This window comes from Mustela lutreola, chromosome 16 (assembly GCF_030435805.1).
Source record: "Mustela lutreola isolate mMusLut2 chromosome 16, mMusLut2.pri, whole genome shotgun sequence".
NCBI lineage: Eukaryota > Metazoa > Chordata > Mammalia > Carnivora > Mustelidae > Mustela > Mustela lutreola.
The window spans coordinates 5,578,901-5,599,601 of NC_081305.1; the positions used below are offsets into that span (position 1 = coordinate 5,578,901).

At 47.7% G+C, this 20,701-nt stretch overlaps 1 protein-coding gene across 1 annotated transcript in view; it reads right to left on the reverse strand.

The window, feature by feature from the left end:
• CDH13 (cadherin 13) overlaps positions 1–20,490 on the reverse strand; it is a 989,149-nt gene extending 968,659 nt beyond the window's left edge. The window contains exon 1 of the mRNA XM_059153524.1: positions 20,180–20,490. Coding sequence (XP_059009507.1) covers positions 20,180–20,224 — 45 coding nt within the window. The 5' untranslated portion in view covers positions 20,225–20,490. The remainder of the gene's footprint in view (positions 1–20,179) is intronic.
• Between the last annotated feature and the right edge of the window lie 211 nt (positions 20,491–20,701).

A 20,701-nucleotide genomic window follows, 5' to 3' on the forward strand; every position in this document is an offset into this window, starting at 1 on the left:
CTCCCTGTGACCTTTGTTTGCTCACAAGCTGAACTAATTTCTTACCTTGGGTTTTCCCCAGTCCAATCCATCTTCCACCCACAGGTGAATTTTTCTGAAATATCGTTTTCCATTCCCTTCCTTGAAGCCTCCGCTGGACCTCTTTTGGATTTTCCATTCCCTTCCTGGAAACCTATTTTTTAGAAGTTTTCTTCCTTTCTTTCACTTTTTTGTATTTACTGTATTTTTTTTTTTTTTGTAAGCGTAATACAGGCACATCAATGGAGATTCGTTCACTAGAGGGAGAAAATCACTCACAAACCCATGACACAGACAAAACCACAGTTAGGATTTGATAACCCCCCTTTCTCATACATAGAGACTTTTTCTGCTTGTAGGATCCTATTCCACACAGAGTCTCCTGTTCTGTATCACTTCTCAGTAGGCGATTTCTCCACGCCATTGCTGTCTTCATAAAATGCCCTCCTCACAGCCTGTGCAATATTCCACCCAGCCACTTAGCCAGTTTCCACTCGCTAGAATTTAGCTCATTTGTTGAGCACTTAGGAGAGTCAGGCGCATGGCAAATATTCCACACATGTTGATTATTGTTATCGTCCTCAATTCAGGCAATCACCTATAATGCAGGAAAGTATTTCTATGTGTCTTTTTGTATGCCTAGCTCTGTTTCTTTAACTTCTCAGAGGTAGATTCCTGGCCCAAAGGGCATCACTGTTTTTATGCCCTTGGATCCTGCCTAGAGCGGATGCTAAGAGCTTCCCACCTACCCCCCAAGCCCATATCCGTCTGGCCTTTCCGTTAAAGGGCTGGCCCCATTTCCAGCTGAAAAACTCCACACCTCTTTGCTGATGGCTTTCTCTGGGGCCAGAGTCCATACCCAGAAGTCCAGTAGTGCTTAAAATCAATGCCACATGGAACAGCCCAAAACAATGCCCACCCAGATTTGTGGCATAGAGTTGGAGCTCCCATGTCCCTCAGGTGGGACAACTCTGATGTGTCCTGCACTGGCTCCCAAGGATCCCAAGGGGAATTAGGTCCAAGCAGCCACAGCAGCAACGGGCTGAATAAAAGACACTTCACGTGGCCACCCTCCCTTCCCTGCTTCATGTCCCCACTCCCCACAGCTTTCCCTGGATCACCTACCAGATGAATTAACTGCACTCAAATCCTTTCAGAATCTGCTTTTGGGGGAACTAAGACAGACTGTGATACTTACAGACAAATGGCTAACAACCATCATCTGCTAAATCCTGTCTATTCACCTCCTCCAAGAACCAACTGCCATTTCCCAAGGGTTTATCATTTGCTCAGCCAGGATTTTACAGGGTCGACGGGAATCCCCCTGGCTGCTCTATCAGGTAGACGTCATGACCTTCATTTCATAGATCTGAAAGCTGAGGCACAGAGATGTTAAGCCACTTGCCCATGGCCACACACACCTCCAGGGGCAGAGCTGAAGTCCAAACCAATTCCAGCTTCCCCCAAGGTCTGGGCTCCTAACCACCATGGGTTACTGCCAGGCGCTGCCCTGTAGCAGTAGTGAGATCCTTTGGCTAAAATAACACTGATACTATTAATAGCTGCCATCTCTGTAGCCCTGATCCAGTTTCACAATGTGTTCACATTTATTGTCACCCAGAACAGCCTCCTTGTTCCCTCGAATATGCTATGAGTACGTTTGCCTCAAATTGAACTCGTGCTTCCCTCCAGCGTGTCACACCGGCCCCTTCCTTCCCTATTTCTACCCGCTCTGGTCTTGATCCCACACCATTTTCACCTTACTCTGCCTGTATCTTCTACTGACATCCTGACTCTCCCTCGGACTCAGTTTCCTCATCAGTACATGTGGACGATGGTCAGTCCCATCTACTAAGATTGAATGAAAGCATGTAGCACAGCACATGCTTAATCAAAGATAGTTAGCAGATGGCATCTGCATAAACAACTGGGCCTACAGAATTCCTCCTCCCACCGCCTCCTGGACCTCAGCTGACTCTTTCATTTCTTTGCCCCGCATTTCCCAGACCATGTCAGGTCAGGCAGCACTAGTAAATTAAAAATCAGGTGTAAGGAATCAGAAAAACATTACCCAAAGCTTGTAAACATGGCCAAAATGACTGATGGAAACACTCTGGATATCACTCAGGGACAAAGGTCACCGGCAGATGTCTAGGGGCATGTGCATAGTTCATCTTGTTGTTTGAAGGCAGTCCCCAGACTTAGTGAACTTCCCAATTACTTGCCAATTTCTGTCCAGTAGAAACAAAAATAATTTGTCTAATGGAACAGATAACCCCCAAGGTTTAGGCATGTCCACATTAACTGTGTTTTGTTTCCTAACTCAGGAATCTCATCCTAATATTTCTTTGTCAAATTGCTCAGAAATACCCTTAGCTTCTTAAATGCCCTTTGAAACCATCATAGCATCTTATGAGTTTCCTCATAAGTTAATGAATTAATGTTTGTATTTACCAGAGAGTCACGGTTTTACCTTCTGAAAAATTATACGCGGATAGTAACCTGCTACTCATTCTTTTTTCACAGAGCCAACTTTGGATTGTGGCTTCTAGAATGGGATGGGGTAGAGACAGTCATTCCTGTCTGTGCTGGGTGAGCTCGAAGCTCGGCAGTGAGACCCGGTGTCCTCACACTTACTCCACTGACATTTGGTTTGGGACAATTCTTCATGTTGGGGGCCGTCCTGTGTACTGTAGGATGTTGAACAGCATCCCTGGCCTCTACCTACCAAATGCCAATAGCTCCTTCTCCCCCACTTGTGACAAGCAAACATGTCTCTAGATATTACCATATGACCCCTGAGAGGCCCAACTGCCCCCATTTGAGAACCACCAGTTTAGACTATATTTCACAAGAAAGAATCATGGGCAATATTGGCAAGATCAGCAAAGACTCATAATGGCACACAAAGAATTATTCTGGATGCACTTCAAAACCCAAGGGCTATGGAACCAGCTCTTCTCAAAGACCCAGCAAGGTCACTGTTTGTCATTCTTCTCTGGGGTCAGTAGTCCCCACAGTTTCAGCAGCTGCAGCCTCTGCATCTGCCTGGTTCACCCTGGAAACCTTAGTTCAAAGAATAGAGCCTAGAATTTAGTCGGTGCCAATTGTGACTAGGGCTCGGTAGGTATCATATGTACATACAGAACATACACATGTGTTTATATGTATATGTTATATATGGGCATATACACATATATCTATTATAGGTGTGTGCATGTGCTATATGCGTATACATCTGTGTGTATGTGCATGTGGGTGTGTATGTATATGCATTGCCTGTACATATATACACATACACACATGCATATAAAATCAAAGGGGCGGCTGCTAAGTCAGATGAAATATAGCAGAATATGCCACACTAAACATGCCATTTTGTCAGAAGGATTATTTTGAGCTGAAGGCAGCTGAGAAAAAGCAGGTGCAAGAAAACATTACTGCCTCTTCCTATTTGCCTATAAACAAGACCTGAATATACGTATAAAGGTGTCCCTCCTCCCCTTTACCAAGAAGGAGAGATATTATTCCCTGCAGACAACATCAGATCCATACCAATGGAGAGGACACGGACTCAAACCTACATAACAAATCTCATTCATGTTTTCAATCCTGTTACACCCTCACTGGCCTCCCCATACCTTCCTTTCTCTTATCTTTAGCTTAAGACGGTATTTGAACTGGAGTTCTAAGCCACTTCTGAGAGTTTCTCATTTTTTCCCTGGATATCTACCATGTACACATGAGGTATATATAGTAATAAGCTGGTTGTTCCCTTGTTAATCTTTCTTTTCCTTAAAAAGTCTCAGATTAAAAACCCAAGATGAGGTTTGCCTCCCCTAGACAAACTTCCCAAATGCTGCCTCTCTCACCACCCCAGGTCTTCCGGTCTACCTATGTAGACCACAGCTCTCACTGAAGGCATCCTGTGAACACAGCTCAGCGTCTCCCAGAAGTAAGAGCTGTGACCATAAATGGGATAGAGCAGAACCTTTTGGCCTCCACTCCTGTGTTTCTTCAGGGGAGCATAGTTCCTGCCCCAACATATGTTTCCCTCCTTCACCCAGAACACCACCAGAAAGGTCTCTCTTTCCCCCACAGCTCAATGGAGAAGCAGGTTTCAAAGTGGAGGGAGCATCGGAACCCCCTAGAAGGCAGGTATGTGAAGACATGGATGGCTGGGTCTACCCCAGAAGCTCTGATTTGGTCGATGCTGGGTGGATAACTGCCTTCCTAATAAGCTCCCAAGTGATGCGGACACTGATGGTCCTGATGGTGAAGGCCCAAATTCTGAGACGCCAGGGTCCACAGCTTATTCCCACATTTATCCTGTGCGTCTCCATCTCATGATTCACTCCATGCAAGAGCTCCCTTAGCCCTGGGAATTTAGGAAGAGCATTGGGAATGTAGCCTTGGGGAGCCCCTCTTTGAAACTCAAATGCACAATAAAGTCTCAGAGACATTCAGTTGTGAAAAACAAAACACAACCTGCTTCATTTCTATGGGTAAGTCCAGGGTTTCCCAAAATATGAGCTAACACAACCTATTTTTTTCTAGAACCTTTATTAACATCTCATGGAACCAGTACCCCTTCAGAATATACTTTGCAAAACGTGTTGGAAAAATCATACACTCATGTGGCTTTGTGTAATCACCTGTTGCTACCTGGGAGGGCTTTACGAATCTAGGTGGCCCAGCACTCTTTGCTACCCCGAGGCCAGCCACCTGGGGAGCCAGACCGCTTTCAGTCCTAGCTCCTGCCCCAGCTCATGTTGCAGCTGCTCTTCCAGACTGGAGACCCAGGAAGATATTTATAGTCCCTCAGCTTTGTCTTTATAAATCCTCACCCTCCAGCACCATAAACAGGCATCCTGGGGCCGGATCCAGGGGCAAGCCCTGCTGCCCCTTCCTGCTGTGCTGTGCTTGGCTAAAGGCTTCATCACTCTGCATTTTAAACATGAAAGACAAGAACAAATCATCAACACAAGAGTGAAGGCACAGAGGAATAAATCTCATGTTTACAGAGCTTGGGAATCAAAAGATGTCTGGTGGGGGAAGCAGGTGCTGAAGGGGGAGTGTTTCTGGTGGGGGTGGGGGCCTTGATTTGGAGGTGCCAAGGGCCAAGTGTAAGAGCAAAAAGCTCCCTTCCCTGCCTTAGACCTCAGATTCCTCTTCATTGCCAGGCCATGAAGTCTTCATCTGAACCAGCCAAGGGGTGCCAAACATTCTGGTTAGTTTGGATAAATCCTTTCAGCAATCTGGTATCAACTTGAGTACAGGGACAATTAGTGTATCAAAGAGTTCTCTCCCCCTCTTCCACTTCCTTCTCTCCCAGGTCCTGAGCCATGTAAGCTTACTAGTTTTAGAAGTCAACCACACACTAACACGCCTTCTAACACACACTATGACCCTGTGGTCTCTGGGCCTTGGTGCCAATACCCTACACCAGACCCATCTGGGCCAGAGGAGAATAATAACCAGTGAGCAAAGAAGGATCTTAATCCACTTTGCAAACCTGTAAAAGAAAAGTGAAGAACCACTGCCTTATTTCTGAGGAAATAGATGAAATGATGAAATAGATGAATAGATGATGAAAAAACCTATAGCTCTAGTCCACTAGTGTTGCTTTTAATTAATAAAATGTATGAAATTAAAAAAAAAAAAAAAACAAAAAACGGGAGGGTAGGGGAATGAAGTGACCTGGTAGTGGGTATTAAGGAGGGCACATGATGTGATGAGCGTTGGGTGTTACATGCAACTAATGAATCATTGAAAACTACCTCAAAAACTAATGACAGTCAGGAGGGACTGGCTTTATATATAAATATCCTAATTTTAAAAAGGAAAATGTATTTATATATTATTTCATCATTAGAATTAATTTTAAAAACAAAAAAATGACATACCATATGTTGGCTAAAGGAACATAATAAAAAAGAATGGACTCATTTAATAATAATTTAAAAAAATATGTGAAAACTATTATGCTTCAGGCCCAGAACTGCCTAGGTCATTTGCCAGTCCCAAGTTCCTCCGTATACACCTGCCTTAGTTTTCTGATCACTGAAATGAGGTTGAATGATAGGGCCCTTCTGAGGAATAGTCGGGTTAGTGTAAGGCAAGAGAGTAGAAAGCCACTAGCACTTACTGAGTGCCTGTAGGAGGGCTCGGGATGGCCACAAGAGCCCTGAGGTTGGACCTTAGCAAGCTTAGGTTGGCTTGCTTTTCTGTTGAATAACAGCTCTGTTGAGACAACAGCCACATACTATAAGGTTCACCCTGTTCAAGTATGCAATTCTGTGGTTTTTAGTATATTCACACACTGTGCCACTATTATCACTGTCTCATTCCAGAACATTTCCATCACTCCCAAAAAGAAATCCCATGCCCATTAGCAGTCACTCTCCATTCCCCACTCCTCCCACCCAGGACCCTAGCCAATCAATACTCTACTTTCTGTCACTATGGATTTGCTTGCTCTGGACAATTCTTTCCATTTCATGGAATCATACAACCTGTGGCCTTTGAGACTGCTCAAGTTTGAATCTCAGCCCCAGAGCTCAAAATCTGTGTGACCTTTATCCAGTTCTCCTGGAATTTCTCCATCTGTGGAATGGAATTAAAATCATAGTAGATACACCATAGAATCTTCAGAAGGATTAAAAATACTAATTAGTACATCTAAAGAACTCACACAGGGCCTAGTTCACAGTAAGCACTACTTAAATGTTAATCTCCGGTACTACTATTATTACCTGTATGCTGTTCCTCTGCCCCAAAGCATGTGGCTGGTGGTGGGAACCCAAAAGATGAACAGAGCACAAAGAACACAGCTCTTGTCCTCCCCAGCACACAGCCTGGTGGGGATTATATGATTAAGAAACCCCAGCTTGAATGAATACAGTAAAGTCCTATCATATGCACATTTAACTAATGGAAATCCAGCTCTTCCAGCAAAAAGAGAAGGAAAAAGAACAATTTAAATACTGCAATTAAATTCTGCAAAATTATATCTCCCTATAGTCTTTATTATGTACTGTCCATTACAGCATGCATTATACGTTGTCACATATTGATTACAGTACAGGGATGCGTATGCAAAACCACACACATGGCAATTTAATGGGCAACTTAAGATATTTCAAGGTTAATGATAACTCTGTGTTTGTCTTCAACCTTGACTTTATAATCTAACCCCTGAGTAAAATGCAACTCTATTGTGTGTCGACAACAGTAGCAATTCAGAATGATTCCAAACTAACTGAAACAACCAACAAGTCGTTGGCTGAGGTGGGCTTCAGTGGGTTCCAGTTGGTCAACACCCATTCGCCGAGCACAACAAGCTCACAGTCTCATTGTGAAAATAAGCCATAAAAGCATCATCACAAGAGGTAGGTGAGTGGCAGAATGGGGTTTAATAAACAGATGGAAATAATCTCTTGCCATATATTAGTTGACAAGACAGGCAGATAGATACCAGAAGGACTGCTTTCCACACAACTCATCACAAGACACACATTTCTGCCTGTTTGTTTGTACTGTCTCTGCCCCAACCAGTCCAGAAGCTCGCCAGGTTAGGGACTTTGGGTACATTGCTTGTATCTGTATTCCCAATGCCGAGAAGAGTGTTGAGAACTCAGTGGGGGGTAAGATTTGTTGGTGAGCGACTGAATGAGGGTAACTATTGAGACAACCTCCAATTTTACCATCTCACATCCCCCAAACACCCGCAATCTGCTCCTCCAACCTCAACCGGCTCCTTCCTTAATTGTTTGTAAGTAGTGGGAATACATGCATGTCAAAGATGAGGCCCAACAGTAGCATTCCAGGGCTTTGGCATACTGGTACCATCTAGTGGGAAAGAGAGTATCTGCAGGTAGGTGCTAAACCAAACTCATGGGGTTTAAAAAAACAAACAAACAAACAAACAAACAAACAAAAACACAACCATAACCCTTTCCTTTAAGATAAGATCTACTGAGAAAGTTTCCAGTAACAGATAACAGAGGCAACTGGAATGTCTTCTAAACTATGCAGGGCGTATACCGCCAGCCCAAGCACCTGTCACTGCTCTCCATTTTTCTGCTCAGGACTTTCCCAAATCCATGGTGATTCCTCCAGAGCTGCAAAGGTTCATCAGGGAAGCACAGAGAAATTAATGGTGCCAGGGGCCACCCTCGACCAATGGAAGATGGGCCCAGCGGACTCACATCTCAGTGTCCTATCCCGCAAAGGGCCTCTTCAGAAGCAAGTTTTATACTGCTAGGGGCCGGAGCGGTAATGAGCCCCAGCCGCTCATGACCGTGACCAGCTCAATGACACGCTCTTTGCTGGCTTTCCTTCTTTCTTGTTACTCATTTCTGTGTCTTAGAATCGTCTCTCAGATTAGCTCCCTGCCTCCAAGCCTATATCCCCAACACTGTTTGGAGGAATATAGCCTAAGGTACAGTGTTTAACACCAATACACCTTTGGGTGGCAAGGGAGCCTTAAAAATTGTAGTACGGATAATTACTATAAAAGCTAAATTATATATTTTAGTAGTTGTCTCAGAATTATGTTCCATAATCTTTACCTTGATCAAGGTTAACCTGGAATAATCCCATGATACTGTCTTCCTAAAGAAGTACCACATTCTCATGGTAATGGCAGCCCAAAGAAAAACGTCTGGTTCCGCTCTCTGGCCTTGACCCTATCCCAATTTGAACAACTGGTGAGGTGGCTGATGGTTTTAATCGAGGCTGACAAAGTACAGCCCGAGGGCCAAATCCAGCTCTGCCTGTTTTTCTAAATAAAGGTTTATTGGAACAAAACCCAACCTATTTGTTCACAAATTACGTGTGGCTGTTTTCATGCTACAGTGATAGTGTTGAGTAACTGCAAAGAGACATATATTTATCCTACAGATATATATTTATTCTCTACAGAAAAAGATTACCTACCTGCACTTTAAATCATTGGTTGCCACATTTATAGAATCCCAAAAGCAAAATTTCAAGAAAAACAAAACAGAGAATAGACAAAGTTTTGCCAACAACACTTCCCCACTCTATTTACCCTGATAAATAGAAGACAAAAATGAGATAGGCAGTTAGTTCATTAACTTCTTTTTACAAACAATAGGACATTTCATCCCTAAAAAGTAGAAAGGTCATTGCGTCAGAACAGTGAATTTTCTATCCCAAGAGAGGGCTGTGGATAAACTCAGAACAACTGCCTATCCCATTTTAATTGTTTTACGGCACCATCATGACCCAAAATTATTGTACTTCCTTATTTTTGCTGTTTATTGTCTTTCTCCCCCATTAAAACATAGACTCCATGAGGACAACGATCACGGCTGCCCACCCAGTGTAAAGCACCATGCTTCAGATACATGGTCGATCAGTCACTATTTGTTCAATGAAGGACTGAGACAAGAAATGTGCAGATTGGGGTGCACAGGTGCAAATGTCCCGAGAAAGGCAGACATGGGAAGCCACCATGTGGAGCGGTAAGGACTGGGTCCAAGGGGGGAGTATGCATATCCACCATAGGGGATATCCAGCACAGGGGACTCTGTGAGCGCGCCCCGCTCTGCTCTGTCGCCAGGGGTAAGATAGTGACAGGCACATGAAAGGCATTCAACAAATGTTCATGGACTCAATGGCCAGCCTGACTAAAGGCACTTAAATTGAATTAAAAAGAGGAGGAAAAAAAGAAAACTCTTTTGGTAAGACAGGCTGTGTATTTCTCATTTTCTCTGGACTAAGGAAAACGTTATTGGAGACATTAGCACTCAGGATACAGTGGAACTCCTTGGGACCTGGGGAGGAATGCCATCCAGGCTTAGAGCTTAGCGGCAGGCAGGAGACTGCCGGCAAATTTCCTCCTAGAGAACGGACCTGCGCTGGACCCTGCGGAGGAGCCACACCCTAAGTGAGTCGTGCCTGGCTGTCTTAGTAAGCTGGCCATTCTTGCTGGGGGAAGCATGTGGTATGGGTGCGTCATTTGCCCCTGGTCGAACACAAGGACTTGGTGATAATGCAAAGAACCCTGGGCTACCCCAGTTGGCAGCCATTAAGCCAGACAGGAGACCTAGGTCCCAGGCCCACGTATCGACACCAGGAATTCAAAAATGGGATGACTAACATGAGCCATTTTGACTCCAGGAGAATCAGAAAACAAAACAATCACAGGAGAAAATCCCTACATCATTTGGGGGGGAAGCTTTTATACATGAGTGAAATATGGAGGAATATGTGCTCATGCACAGGAATCAGAAATAATGGGTTCAAGCCCTGGTCCCAGTTCTTAGTGGCTGGATGGCCTTAGGCAAATGACTCAACCACTCTGAACTTCTTTTCATGGTGTATAAAATGAAGATAAGAACAGTTGTCCCTAAGGGTTGCAATGAAGATTGGACATGATGTATGCAAGTGGCACATAGCAATAAATTGTACAGTACATTTGCTACATGTATTTTGATACATTTTAAATCAGAATCGTAAGTGCTCATAGTACTGACATGTACACCCACACATGCACTGCCCTGATAAAGCCTCTGGGGAAACAGTTGCTGAGAAGATACATCTAGAAGAAGAGATCCCACCTGATCAAGTGATTTTATGAGGCATGAAATCCTCAGGGGAAGGATCTTTGGGGAGCCACCAATATGAGAATGGGCAAATCCTTCCCCAGAGGGCAAGCTTTATTGTTTTTAATGTCCATGCATTTTAAATACACAAGCATTTTTTCCCTTCTGAGTTAGAAAGATGATCAAGGCCGAGGCCTCCCTGGTCCCTGAGAGCTACAAGTTCCCTTGGAGCGCAGCGTGTGGAAGTGAATACCACCAACGCTCCCTTAGCATCCAGCATTTGCCGATCATGGATGAAGTCCCAGCGTATGCTTATTTAAGCAAAACCCTGCTGGGCAGGTATAGGTGTTCTCTCTCCTCGTTTAGACACCGGAGGAAAAAGAAGAGGAAACACAGCGTGCAAATGGCCAGGGCTCAGACTGACTTGTTAAAGCCTCAGAAGTCTCCCTAACTGTGCTAAGCCACCTGCGATGCTTGTTCCTCTGAGCCCTGGAGGACCTCAGGCCCTCATTCACCTCCAGCGCCTTCCCTAGTCAGGCCCGGGTATGTATTCGTCTCTGAATTCCAGGACAGCAGCATTCTTGGCACTGGGTAGAGTGTCGTAATCGTGGGAAGAAAGGAGGAAAGACGGAGGAAGGGGTGGGGGGTGGAAGGGAAAGGGGAAGGAACTGGAGGGAAGGCGGGCGGAGCCTCCGTCCCGCAGCGCTGCTTTAGTCCCTGTTGTTTCCTATGGTAACAATTACCAAGTTCGTATCATGTCAGCTATTTCTTTTCCTTTTTTTTTTTTTTTTTTTTTAAGATTTTATTGATTTATTTATTTGAGAGAGAGACAGAGCATGAGGGGGGTGGCGGGCAGAGGGAGAGGGAGAAGCAGCTTCCCTGCTGAGCAGGGAGCCCAGTGTGGGCTCATCCGAGGGTCCTGGGTGAGGACTGCCTGAGCCACCCAGGCGCCCCACAAAATATATTTTCTTGTTTCTTAATGGCTGCCCTGGGAAGATGGCAAGCCCCACGAGAACAGGTCTCTATGTGCGTGTCGCTTACCTATAAATTCTCTACGCGCCTCAGTAAATGCAGACACCTGAGCACCCCTCGCCTTCTGAGGATAACGTGCCTGTGCCACTTCTTCTTTTTAAAGAGAAGCCGGTTGTTCAACATTTACCAGCATTCCACTTCCCGGGCGGCACCGTGGGGAAGGTTCTGCTACTCCACCTGGAAACCGAAGAGTCGCCGAGGCCATATCCGACACGCTGAATTGAGGACTTGTTAACATTTGCAAAGTGATTGCAGAAAGTAGTAGATTATTATTTGCTTCATGTAAGAAATATTTCTAGTGCTGCTGATTGAATGTTCAAGAAACGATTAAAGGGCTTGGCAATGTTTCTCCCAAATATCTTTTGCATGAAAAGCCTCAGAGATTGGTTAATTATAGAGGCTACGCATCAGTCTCTCCAGACAAGGGCATTTCCAAGCCCCCACGGTGCCCGTCCCAGATGCGAACGCACATTGGCTCTGTGGGCAGTAGTGTCGCTGGGGCCTGGGACGCCTCTCCTGAGGGCCATTACCGCAGCCCGGCTGACACCCCAATGGAAACAGCCCTCAGGACCTGTTTATAACATCGAACACCTGGGTTCCTCATTCAGGCAACTGGCAGGAAGCTGCCAGTTGATAGAGTCAGAACTCAAGGTTGCCCCTTAACCCCTCCCTGGCCCTTGCTCTGACGTCTCCCAGCCCTGCCAGGTTCTGCCCTAAATGTCTGTGGCATGCTCGGAGCGGAGCATCTTTCCCTGGTCGGCACTGCCACTCCCATGATCTCGGGCCTGGACTGGCCTCTCCCCTCTGCTCGTACCCAGCATCAGTCCGTCTGCTAAACTGCAGCCAGGGTGACCTTTCCAAAATGGAAACCTGACCTTGTCACAGGACACCCTCCCCCTGTTGCTTTCAACGGCTGCCCATTGCTCCAAGACAAACACCGAAATCCCTGTGGGGGCAGCCAAAGCCGCAGTGGCTCTGGCACCACTCAGCAGCTCCTGGGATCATCCTCCTTCTGCTAAGCAGTATTTCTCCCTGCACAGACACTTCCCCCAGGCTGGGCCTTCTTCCTGGAATGCTTTTCCCTGCCTACACCTTCTGCAGGTCTGTTGTCAGTAAGCCTCACTACTCCTCCAGACTGCGGCTCAAGCATCAGGCTATGAAGGAAGGCTCCCAGGACCTGCATCTGAAGCTGATGCCTTTCCATATTCATTTGTTCTTTCGTCTGTTTGTTCATTCATTCATTCATTCATTGTTTGCTGAAGACCTACCACACACCAGCACTCTTCTAGGCCCTGGGGATGCAGGAGCAAACCGGTCGGACAGTAATATGTGCTTTAAGGGAGCTTCTATTTCAAAGGAGAAGAAAGACAAGGCACAGATGAGCAAAACACACTAGTCAGCACACCTCACACAACTGCATTTTCATAGCACTCCCCTGTTTTGAATTATTCCTGAACTGACAGTGACCTCCCCTGCCAGGGGCTCTCTCAGGATCGGAGCTCCCAAGAGAGCAGAGACTAGGTCGGCCTCACGCACGAGTAGCTGTAACCGGAGAAGGTGGTCGGTCCTCCGCGGACATCACAGGTATTGACGGACCCCACTTAGTCCCCAGGTGAATCTCCCTGAAGTTAAGTTACTTGAGTGCTTGGGGCTTAGGAGGGACAGACCCTAATGAATGAATCTCTCTATCACCCCCCTGCCCTTAGGGAAGATTTCCTGCAGCCCCTCTGGCTGTAATTCTGAGTCCGAGCAGGAGTCAGCAAACTTTTTTCTGTAAAGGGCCAAATAGTAAATATTTTAGGCTTTGTGGGCCATATGGTGTCAACCCTATTGTTACAGCACAAGCTCAGCCACAGATAATTATATAAATGAATGGGCCTGGCTATGGTCCAATAAAACTATTTAGAAAAACAGGCTTCAGGCAAGAATTGGCCCAGAGGCCACAGTTTGCAACCCCAGATGCCCAGAGCTTATGCCATTTGAAGGCAGAGCCTGTGTGGCCTGAGACAGCTCTGGGTTCTGCTGCTAGGGTCCAGCCACTTTCTGCAGGTCCTATGTTAGTAGACAGGAAGATGACCACAGAAGCTCAAGTTTGGGCATTTGCAGGTACCACCTCGTACAGCACATGGAAAAGCCGTTCCCTGCCACCCTGAGAGGAAAGAGACTTTGGCCTGGAGGCCGCATAAGGCAAGGATGGAAGCTGCCACATTCCTTGCAGGGTCCCCAGGCTCCTCCAGAGGCTGAGCTCATTTCCTGGCCCTGCCCAGGCATGTGGCAGGGCTGCTCTCAGCTGAGCAGCTGCTGCCCTGCACCCCAGCCCGGCCTACACTCAGCTGGGAGACACAGGGGCTTTGTGCTTCTGGAACAGATTGGGTGACGCTTGCTGGGGCCTTTGAAATGAGACATGACATGTCAAAACGTGCCCATTGCTAATGCTAATTTTCAGGAATTTGACTTCTGTTGGCAAGTGACAGAGAAAAAGCAATCACTTTTTTTTTTTTTTTTCTGGTATGTGTGTGTAATTATGTTTACCCTGATCTTTGGGATCTGAGGCTATGGAAAACAAGTGATCTGAGGCTTACCTATTGGTAGGGGCTGGGTGGGCAGATTAATCTAGTATTTGTGGAAGCAGAGGACATTAATTCTAGCATTAGCACTCTGTGAAGACCATGCTGGGTGTTAACTGTTCAGAGCAGTTGTAAGAACATCACGCAAATTCCAGTTGGTGGTAGAGGTGACAATGTCCCGTGTATAAAAGTACTCCAGGCAACAAAGCTACGGAGCTAACACTACCCTGAAGTTGTAAACGCTCTGCGAGCTAACTCAGTGCTCCCGGAGTCTCCTGCAGGGCTGAGGAGGTTCTGATGATACTCACTTTGTTGGTGCGCAACACTGAGGGAATGACAAGGCCCAGACTGTCGCTGTACTCCAAGGGTACTGACGCTCTCAGTAGAACACGTGGCACAGTGCACTGGGGCCTACCTATTATCCAGTACTCCTAGAGTCCTGTGACTACGATGTTTGGGGTGCACCAACCCTCTGGTGTACCCACGTCGGCTGTACTCAAAGCTACAATGTGTCACTTCTCTGGGTGTAACTATTACTCGTGGAATAATGATCTGGGTGTCTCAGTGCTCTGGGCACTCCTGGTCACCCAGTGGCACTCTCGGCAGTAGCAGTGTTCTCAGGACGGAGATGTGGATCCCCTCGACCATGTTCTTCCAAAGCAAGTCTCAATCCAGTTCAAGCACAGTGATCAGATAGAGGCTTGTCCCTTCCTTTTCAAGTAGCCTATCACTAAAAACTTGACTGTATCAATTTAATTAAGCCTCAAAATTTGTGAAAGCAGAAGTTCCCAGCACAAATGGTTACGGGGCAAGTGGGTAAAGAGGAGTATGGCTGGTTGGATGAGTAGTGGGGACTGGTAGGGACTGTGGCAATTTACAGAGCCATGTCCTTCCTAGAGGGGCCAGTAAGCCCTCTTTGCTCTACCCAAATGTGGCCAAGTGGGAATGAAGCCCTAGGAGTGCCCAACCTTCTGAGATTTCAGGAAATGCAAGAAACCTGTTGTTGTTGTTTTTAGATTTATAATTTGCCACTTTTCAAAACATTTTACCAAATAAGATACATCCATGAGCTACATTTGGCCTGGGGCTGCTTCTTTACCACCTCTGCCCAGAAGCCAGAGTTGCAGAATTGGAATGGATGAGTTTTAGCCCCACCAAGCAGATATGTCAACGTTTAACCTGCTAAGTCAAAGGGTGACCCACTCACTAACGTGAGCCCTGGCTCAGTCTGTGTTTCAAGTCTGAAATGTCATTTCTCCTCTCTAGCCTGCCCTTCGCTGCTTCTCTCAGTAGAGAAGGAAATTGCTTTCTACCCTAACCCAGCATAAAGTCACTACTTGGCGCCTAATGAAGGGGATTCTACGGTCTAGCCCATCATCATTTGCACTGTCTGCTCAAGGAGGCATAGTCAGGCCTGGGATGGCTAGGTAGCTACAGAGGAGACAGGCAGCAGGGGACTGTATTGGCAGCATCCTTTAAGAGGGTCAGACTCTCTTAGGCATGTGGGCACCTTGCCCACAGCTACATGGAAACAATGCCAAAACCACTGGTCACTTGATTTGATTCTGTCCAACTGATTATTGTAATCGGATGACAGACATATTTCCCTCTCCTTTTCAACTGGTGATGGAGGGTGATGGATCAGGCTCATGACTCATTCTCCGGGGCAGTTACCTAATGGGGAAGATTATCTCCTTTCACAGGCGAGCTGTGCCTGCCTTTTGGCTGCCTAAAGAGTAAAACCAGGTCCAAACGAAATCAAATGCCAGGAAATTTCAGAACTTCCCCCCATCTCATATGGCATTGTCTACAAAGGTCTTTCAAACATTCCCTGCTCTATTACTCAGAGTAAAACACAGAGTAATACTCAGATACACAGTTGCAGAATAAGACAGAAAAGAACCAGCTACAATGGGGAATAAAGGAGGAAAGAAAAGACGGAAGATACTCAGAGCAAAATGGCGGGACTTCCCCCTGGGGGAGCGTGGAGCAAATACTTGGGAATGAGGGACTAAGTGGATTTTGATGGAACTACTACTACACTGAAGTGCTTTAAAATATAGAAGCTGTAGATTCAGAATTTTGTAATGCTGTGAATGGAGCCCTCTTCTGGAGAAATTTTTCAACAGGTATTGAAACAAGATCAAAACACACAGAGATGGACCTCCACGGGCAGAAAGAAATAGGAAGCACTGTGGCTATGTAGCTGATGTGACTGTCACGGAACCCAGAGTTTGCCATCTTCCTTCCCTTCTACCTCAAAGAAACTAACTGGGCTCTCCAAGCAGCTGTCTTTTTGGAAGGAGGGAAGGGGAGAAGGGTATTCTCAAGAACCTAGCTGTACTCTCACCCAAACAGTGACGCTCAGGCTGAGAGTGCGCGTTCCCGTGCAGATGCTGATACTCTGTGTACTGTTACTGGGGACATCGGTTTGCTGGGCAATTCCACTGTCACACATAGGAGATACTTCTAGAAGGAAATAGGTTTTATTTAATGGAAAACCCAAGGGCTAAAGATAGAAAAGGAGAGCAGGGAGGGAGGCAGAGCAGAAGAGATTAGCTAAGATGACTGTTGGGCTTTTAATATAGACTGTGGCATTACATAAACCCCAGATCACATATTCAGCCTTGCCGTTTATTAAATCTCTTTGGGGACTTGCTAAAAAAAAAATGGTTCAGACATGTGAACTCTGCCGCTTTGATTCTTTTCACAACTTATGTCTCTGTTGCCCCAGTGCTTTTGAAATCTTCCAGGCTGTCCCATGTTGAAGCCATCCCAGGGCAGGGGGTGCTCTCTGCCGCTCCCATCGTATTTTCTCCTTATCAGAACCGTCTGCAAATCAACACTGCCCTTAAGATATAATACATGATGTTTCGGGGGTACTAAAAAAAAGAACACTGATTCTCATTTGAAGTCCTGAAAATCAAGATTCTGACCCCAACAAAGAACTCCCCATTTTAAATCAACATCTCAGAATTCTGTGGAACATTTTTGGTCACTCCCAAGTAACTGCTCTCTAAACCTGAACCACTCCCTAAAATCCTAATTCTTGGGGGATTACTCATTCATTGTTAGAACTTTTGGCTAGTTGCAAGTGATACCCAAAGAGGGGTGGGGGGTGGGAATCATATTTACAGTGTAATTTCTATGTTGGGACTCCTTAATCTGTTCCGCATTCATTATTTATCATAGCTAAATGCCAGAGGCCACTTCTGGGACAGCCTTTCCCAAAACACCCCAGGGGAGAAGAGAGGTGACTGTTCCTTGACTTTGCCAGCTTCCAACCATTGTTGTTTAGAATTCTTCCTCCCCCTTCCAAAATGCCTAAAACAGCAACCAGCCAATTAACGTAGAGATTGATGGCTTCCAAAGCCGGACCCAGAGTATTACAACTGCAGTGGAAAAACACATACATGCTTGCCTGAACACCACTTAGGACCAAGTGACTAATTTGCTTTATTACATTGTTTTTCCCTTTCCTCTGTTTTCTCTCTGCCTTGAAAAAGTTTTGGTTTTGCCTGTTGACTCAAAAGCTCCAAGACTTTCTCCACTTCTCACTATGACAGACAGAGCTGTGTGCACTTCTATCTCTTGCCGATCAAGTGAACTGCACCGAAACGATTTCTCTGCTAGGTGCTGTTGCAACCAGGATATCAATTAGTGTCCTAATGTGGACGTTTGCTCTGATCATGCATGACGATCTAAGAGAGAAATAAGCCTCAGAGAAGAGGCGATTCAGTTCCCGGTAGAACCTCTGCGCCCCCATGCTAAGGACCCGAGTGAGCTGACAGCCTTCAGACCCACCTGTGCCATCTGGGCCCGAGGAGAGAAGACACACCAGTTGCTTTACAAAAGGTATCAAGTGAGAAGTCCCGTGTGCACCGAGATTGCTGGGTGCTGCCATGCGGTCCGCCTTGCTCAAAGGGACGCGTCACTTTGGCAAGCCCTGGAATCCTAACTGAGGTCCAAGCATGCTGAGAGAGAGAAAAGGACCGTAAAGTCCCCCGGGAAGGGCTGGGGTAAGTGCTCCCAGATGCTAATGGTTCCCAGTGTGCCAAGCCTCATGATAAATGCATTATCTAGGACATCCTGTTGAATGCAATTAATCTACCTGGCAATCCCAGGAAGGTGATAAGATTATTTTACAGTGGAAAATCAGAAAGCTCAGAGATAGTCAACAACTTGCCCAGGGTGGTACGACCAGCATAGGGCAGAGAGGATCTGTCCAAATCAGAGGCGTCCTCTGAACCACCCTACTAAATGGGGATAGATATACATGCGTACAGCCTCAGGGACACTCAGACTCCAGAAGTCTGGAAAACTCATTCATGGCCAGACATAGGATTTGTGGCAGGACTTAAGGTTACAGAGACCCCCAAGACACTCAGCCAGCAAAGCCCCAGTGTTAGAGAAGTCAAACAGCGCAGTCCTGAATGGGGGCTGTGTATCCAGGCAAGACAGAAATCCTAAGTGGGGGAGGGGCTCAGCAGTCCGGCACCTTACCCTGCCCCCAGGCACTGGCATCCACCTGCTAGCCCCCACTTTACTTCATTTCCATGGTCACTGTGTTCCTGGGACACTGGCCCATGTCCAAAGTCTAGCCCCAGCATGGATCTAGCAGTGGCCTCCCTTAGAAGGCTGCCTCCATCTCCACATCCCAGCCAGCCCTTGCCCGGATCCTAGCTGCCTCCCCACCAGCCCCCTCTCCCCACCACACACACACACTCACGCATGTGCCTGTTCCCTTGGCACTCAGGAGTCCTGGCCAGGAACTCAACACCCATTCCTAGCACCCAGAGACACTCCCTGTCTCCTTCGCTCCTCTGTCTGGCCCTGCCTTGATCTTACCCACCCACTTGTAGGCTGCCAGCCCAGCCCGAGCCCCATAGGCTTCCCGGGAGGCCTTGGGGGACTGGGTCACAGTGCTCTCAGAAACCACAGGCCCCAGAGCAGGGCTGGGCGTGCCCCTCAGCCGCCAGCACCTCGGTCTGGCCTCCTCGGAGTACTGCTTTCCGGCACACAAACTTCCCGAGATCTTCCAGATACAGAGGTGGTTGCCAGAGAACCAAGTCTCCATCGCACCCCACCCCCCACCCTCTCCCGGGTCACCGGCCCTTCCCTCCAGCCTCAGCGCTCCGAGGGTTAACAGGCAGCTGCAGCCCTGGTGGGCAAGGCTTGAACTTTTCTCTGCGCTCCGCGCCCGCCCGGGAAGACAGCAGAGGCGGCAGTCGGGGCTCGGAGCCGGAGCTACAGCTGGCTGGACAAAGGGGGCGCGGGGGGCTGGGGCCTGCGTCCCGGCGGGGGGAGTGTGGCGGGGGGACGCGCTCCGGGCCCGAGGTCGGGAGGAAAAGAGCCCCGATGCGGGCTCGGCCAGAGCCAGAGCCTTTGAGCGACAGCAGCAGCCGGGCTGCAGCGCTAGGCTGGCGGGAGGCGCCTTCCGGAGCGCCGTGGGGCTGGGCGAGGGGGCCCGGGCGCCCGGGGAAGTGGGCGATGCCAGGCCGGCCTCTCCAGCCCAGCAGCCGGCAATCCGGACCGGAGCCCTGCTTCCCAGCTCGGCGCCGCGCTGGGGGGGGAACCGCGACTCCTTTGAGTCGCCTCCAACTGAGTCTTTCTCCAATGCATGAGCCTCCGGAGGAGGCGAATCAAAGTTACCCCACTTGATGTAGGCGAGAATGTCGCCCCTGATTGCAAAAAAAAAAAAAAAAAAAAAAAAAAAAAGGGGGGGGGGGGACTCAGGAGCTCTCGCCTCCTCCTCCAAACGTACACACACACACACACACACACACACACACAGGCAGCCCGGAGTAAGAAACAGGGGCCCCCTAGGATCCCCGGGGCTGTGAATGACCTCCCTTCAAGCCCCAGGCTTCCTTCGCTGCCGCGCCCCAGAGTCCCCCGACCCCCGAAAATCCCCTCGCCCTGCCCGCGCCAGACGATCCGAATGCAGAAACGGGGCGCGGGTTGTGCCCCGCAGCCCCTCTTCCCTACCTGGGACAGGAGAACGCACAGGAGGAGCGGAGTTCTCGGCTGCATTTTGCCCGACTAGAAGCGCCCGGCGGCGTTTTCATTCATGCACTTGGCTGCACTGAGCATATTTTCCGTGGGAGCCAGGCTTTGAGGAGAGGCTCTGCCTCACCAGCCAGCCAACTTCCCAAATAGATCAGCGGCAGCATCACGAAAGCATTGGGTAGAGGCTGATGACCAGGACCAATGGCTTTACAAGACGGATTCCTTCATAAAGCTCCCTCGTTTTGCATGGCAGATACAGGGCGAGCACCTCGCACAGAGCGAGCCCCTCGGAGGAGGCAGCCCGTTTGCTTTTTTGGACTGTTGGGGCCCAGCCTCACAAATCAGGCTGGGCAACGCCAGCCGATTCCACTTTTGCAGAGAATGGAATTGCACCGGGGACTGGCGAGCACTTCCAGCCCAGTGCAAAAAGATTCTCCTTATTAAAATGTTAATAAGATCCACTTTAATTCCAATAAATCAAATAAAATGACCCCAGCAGTT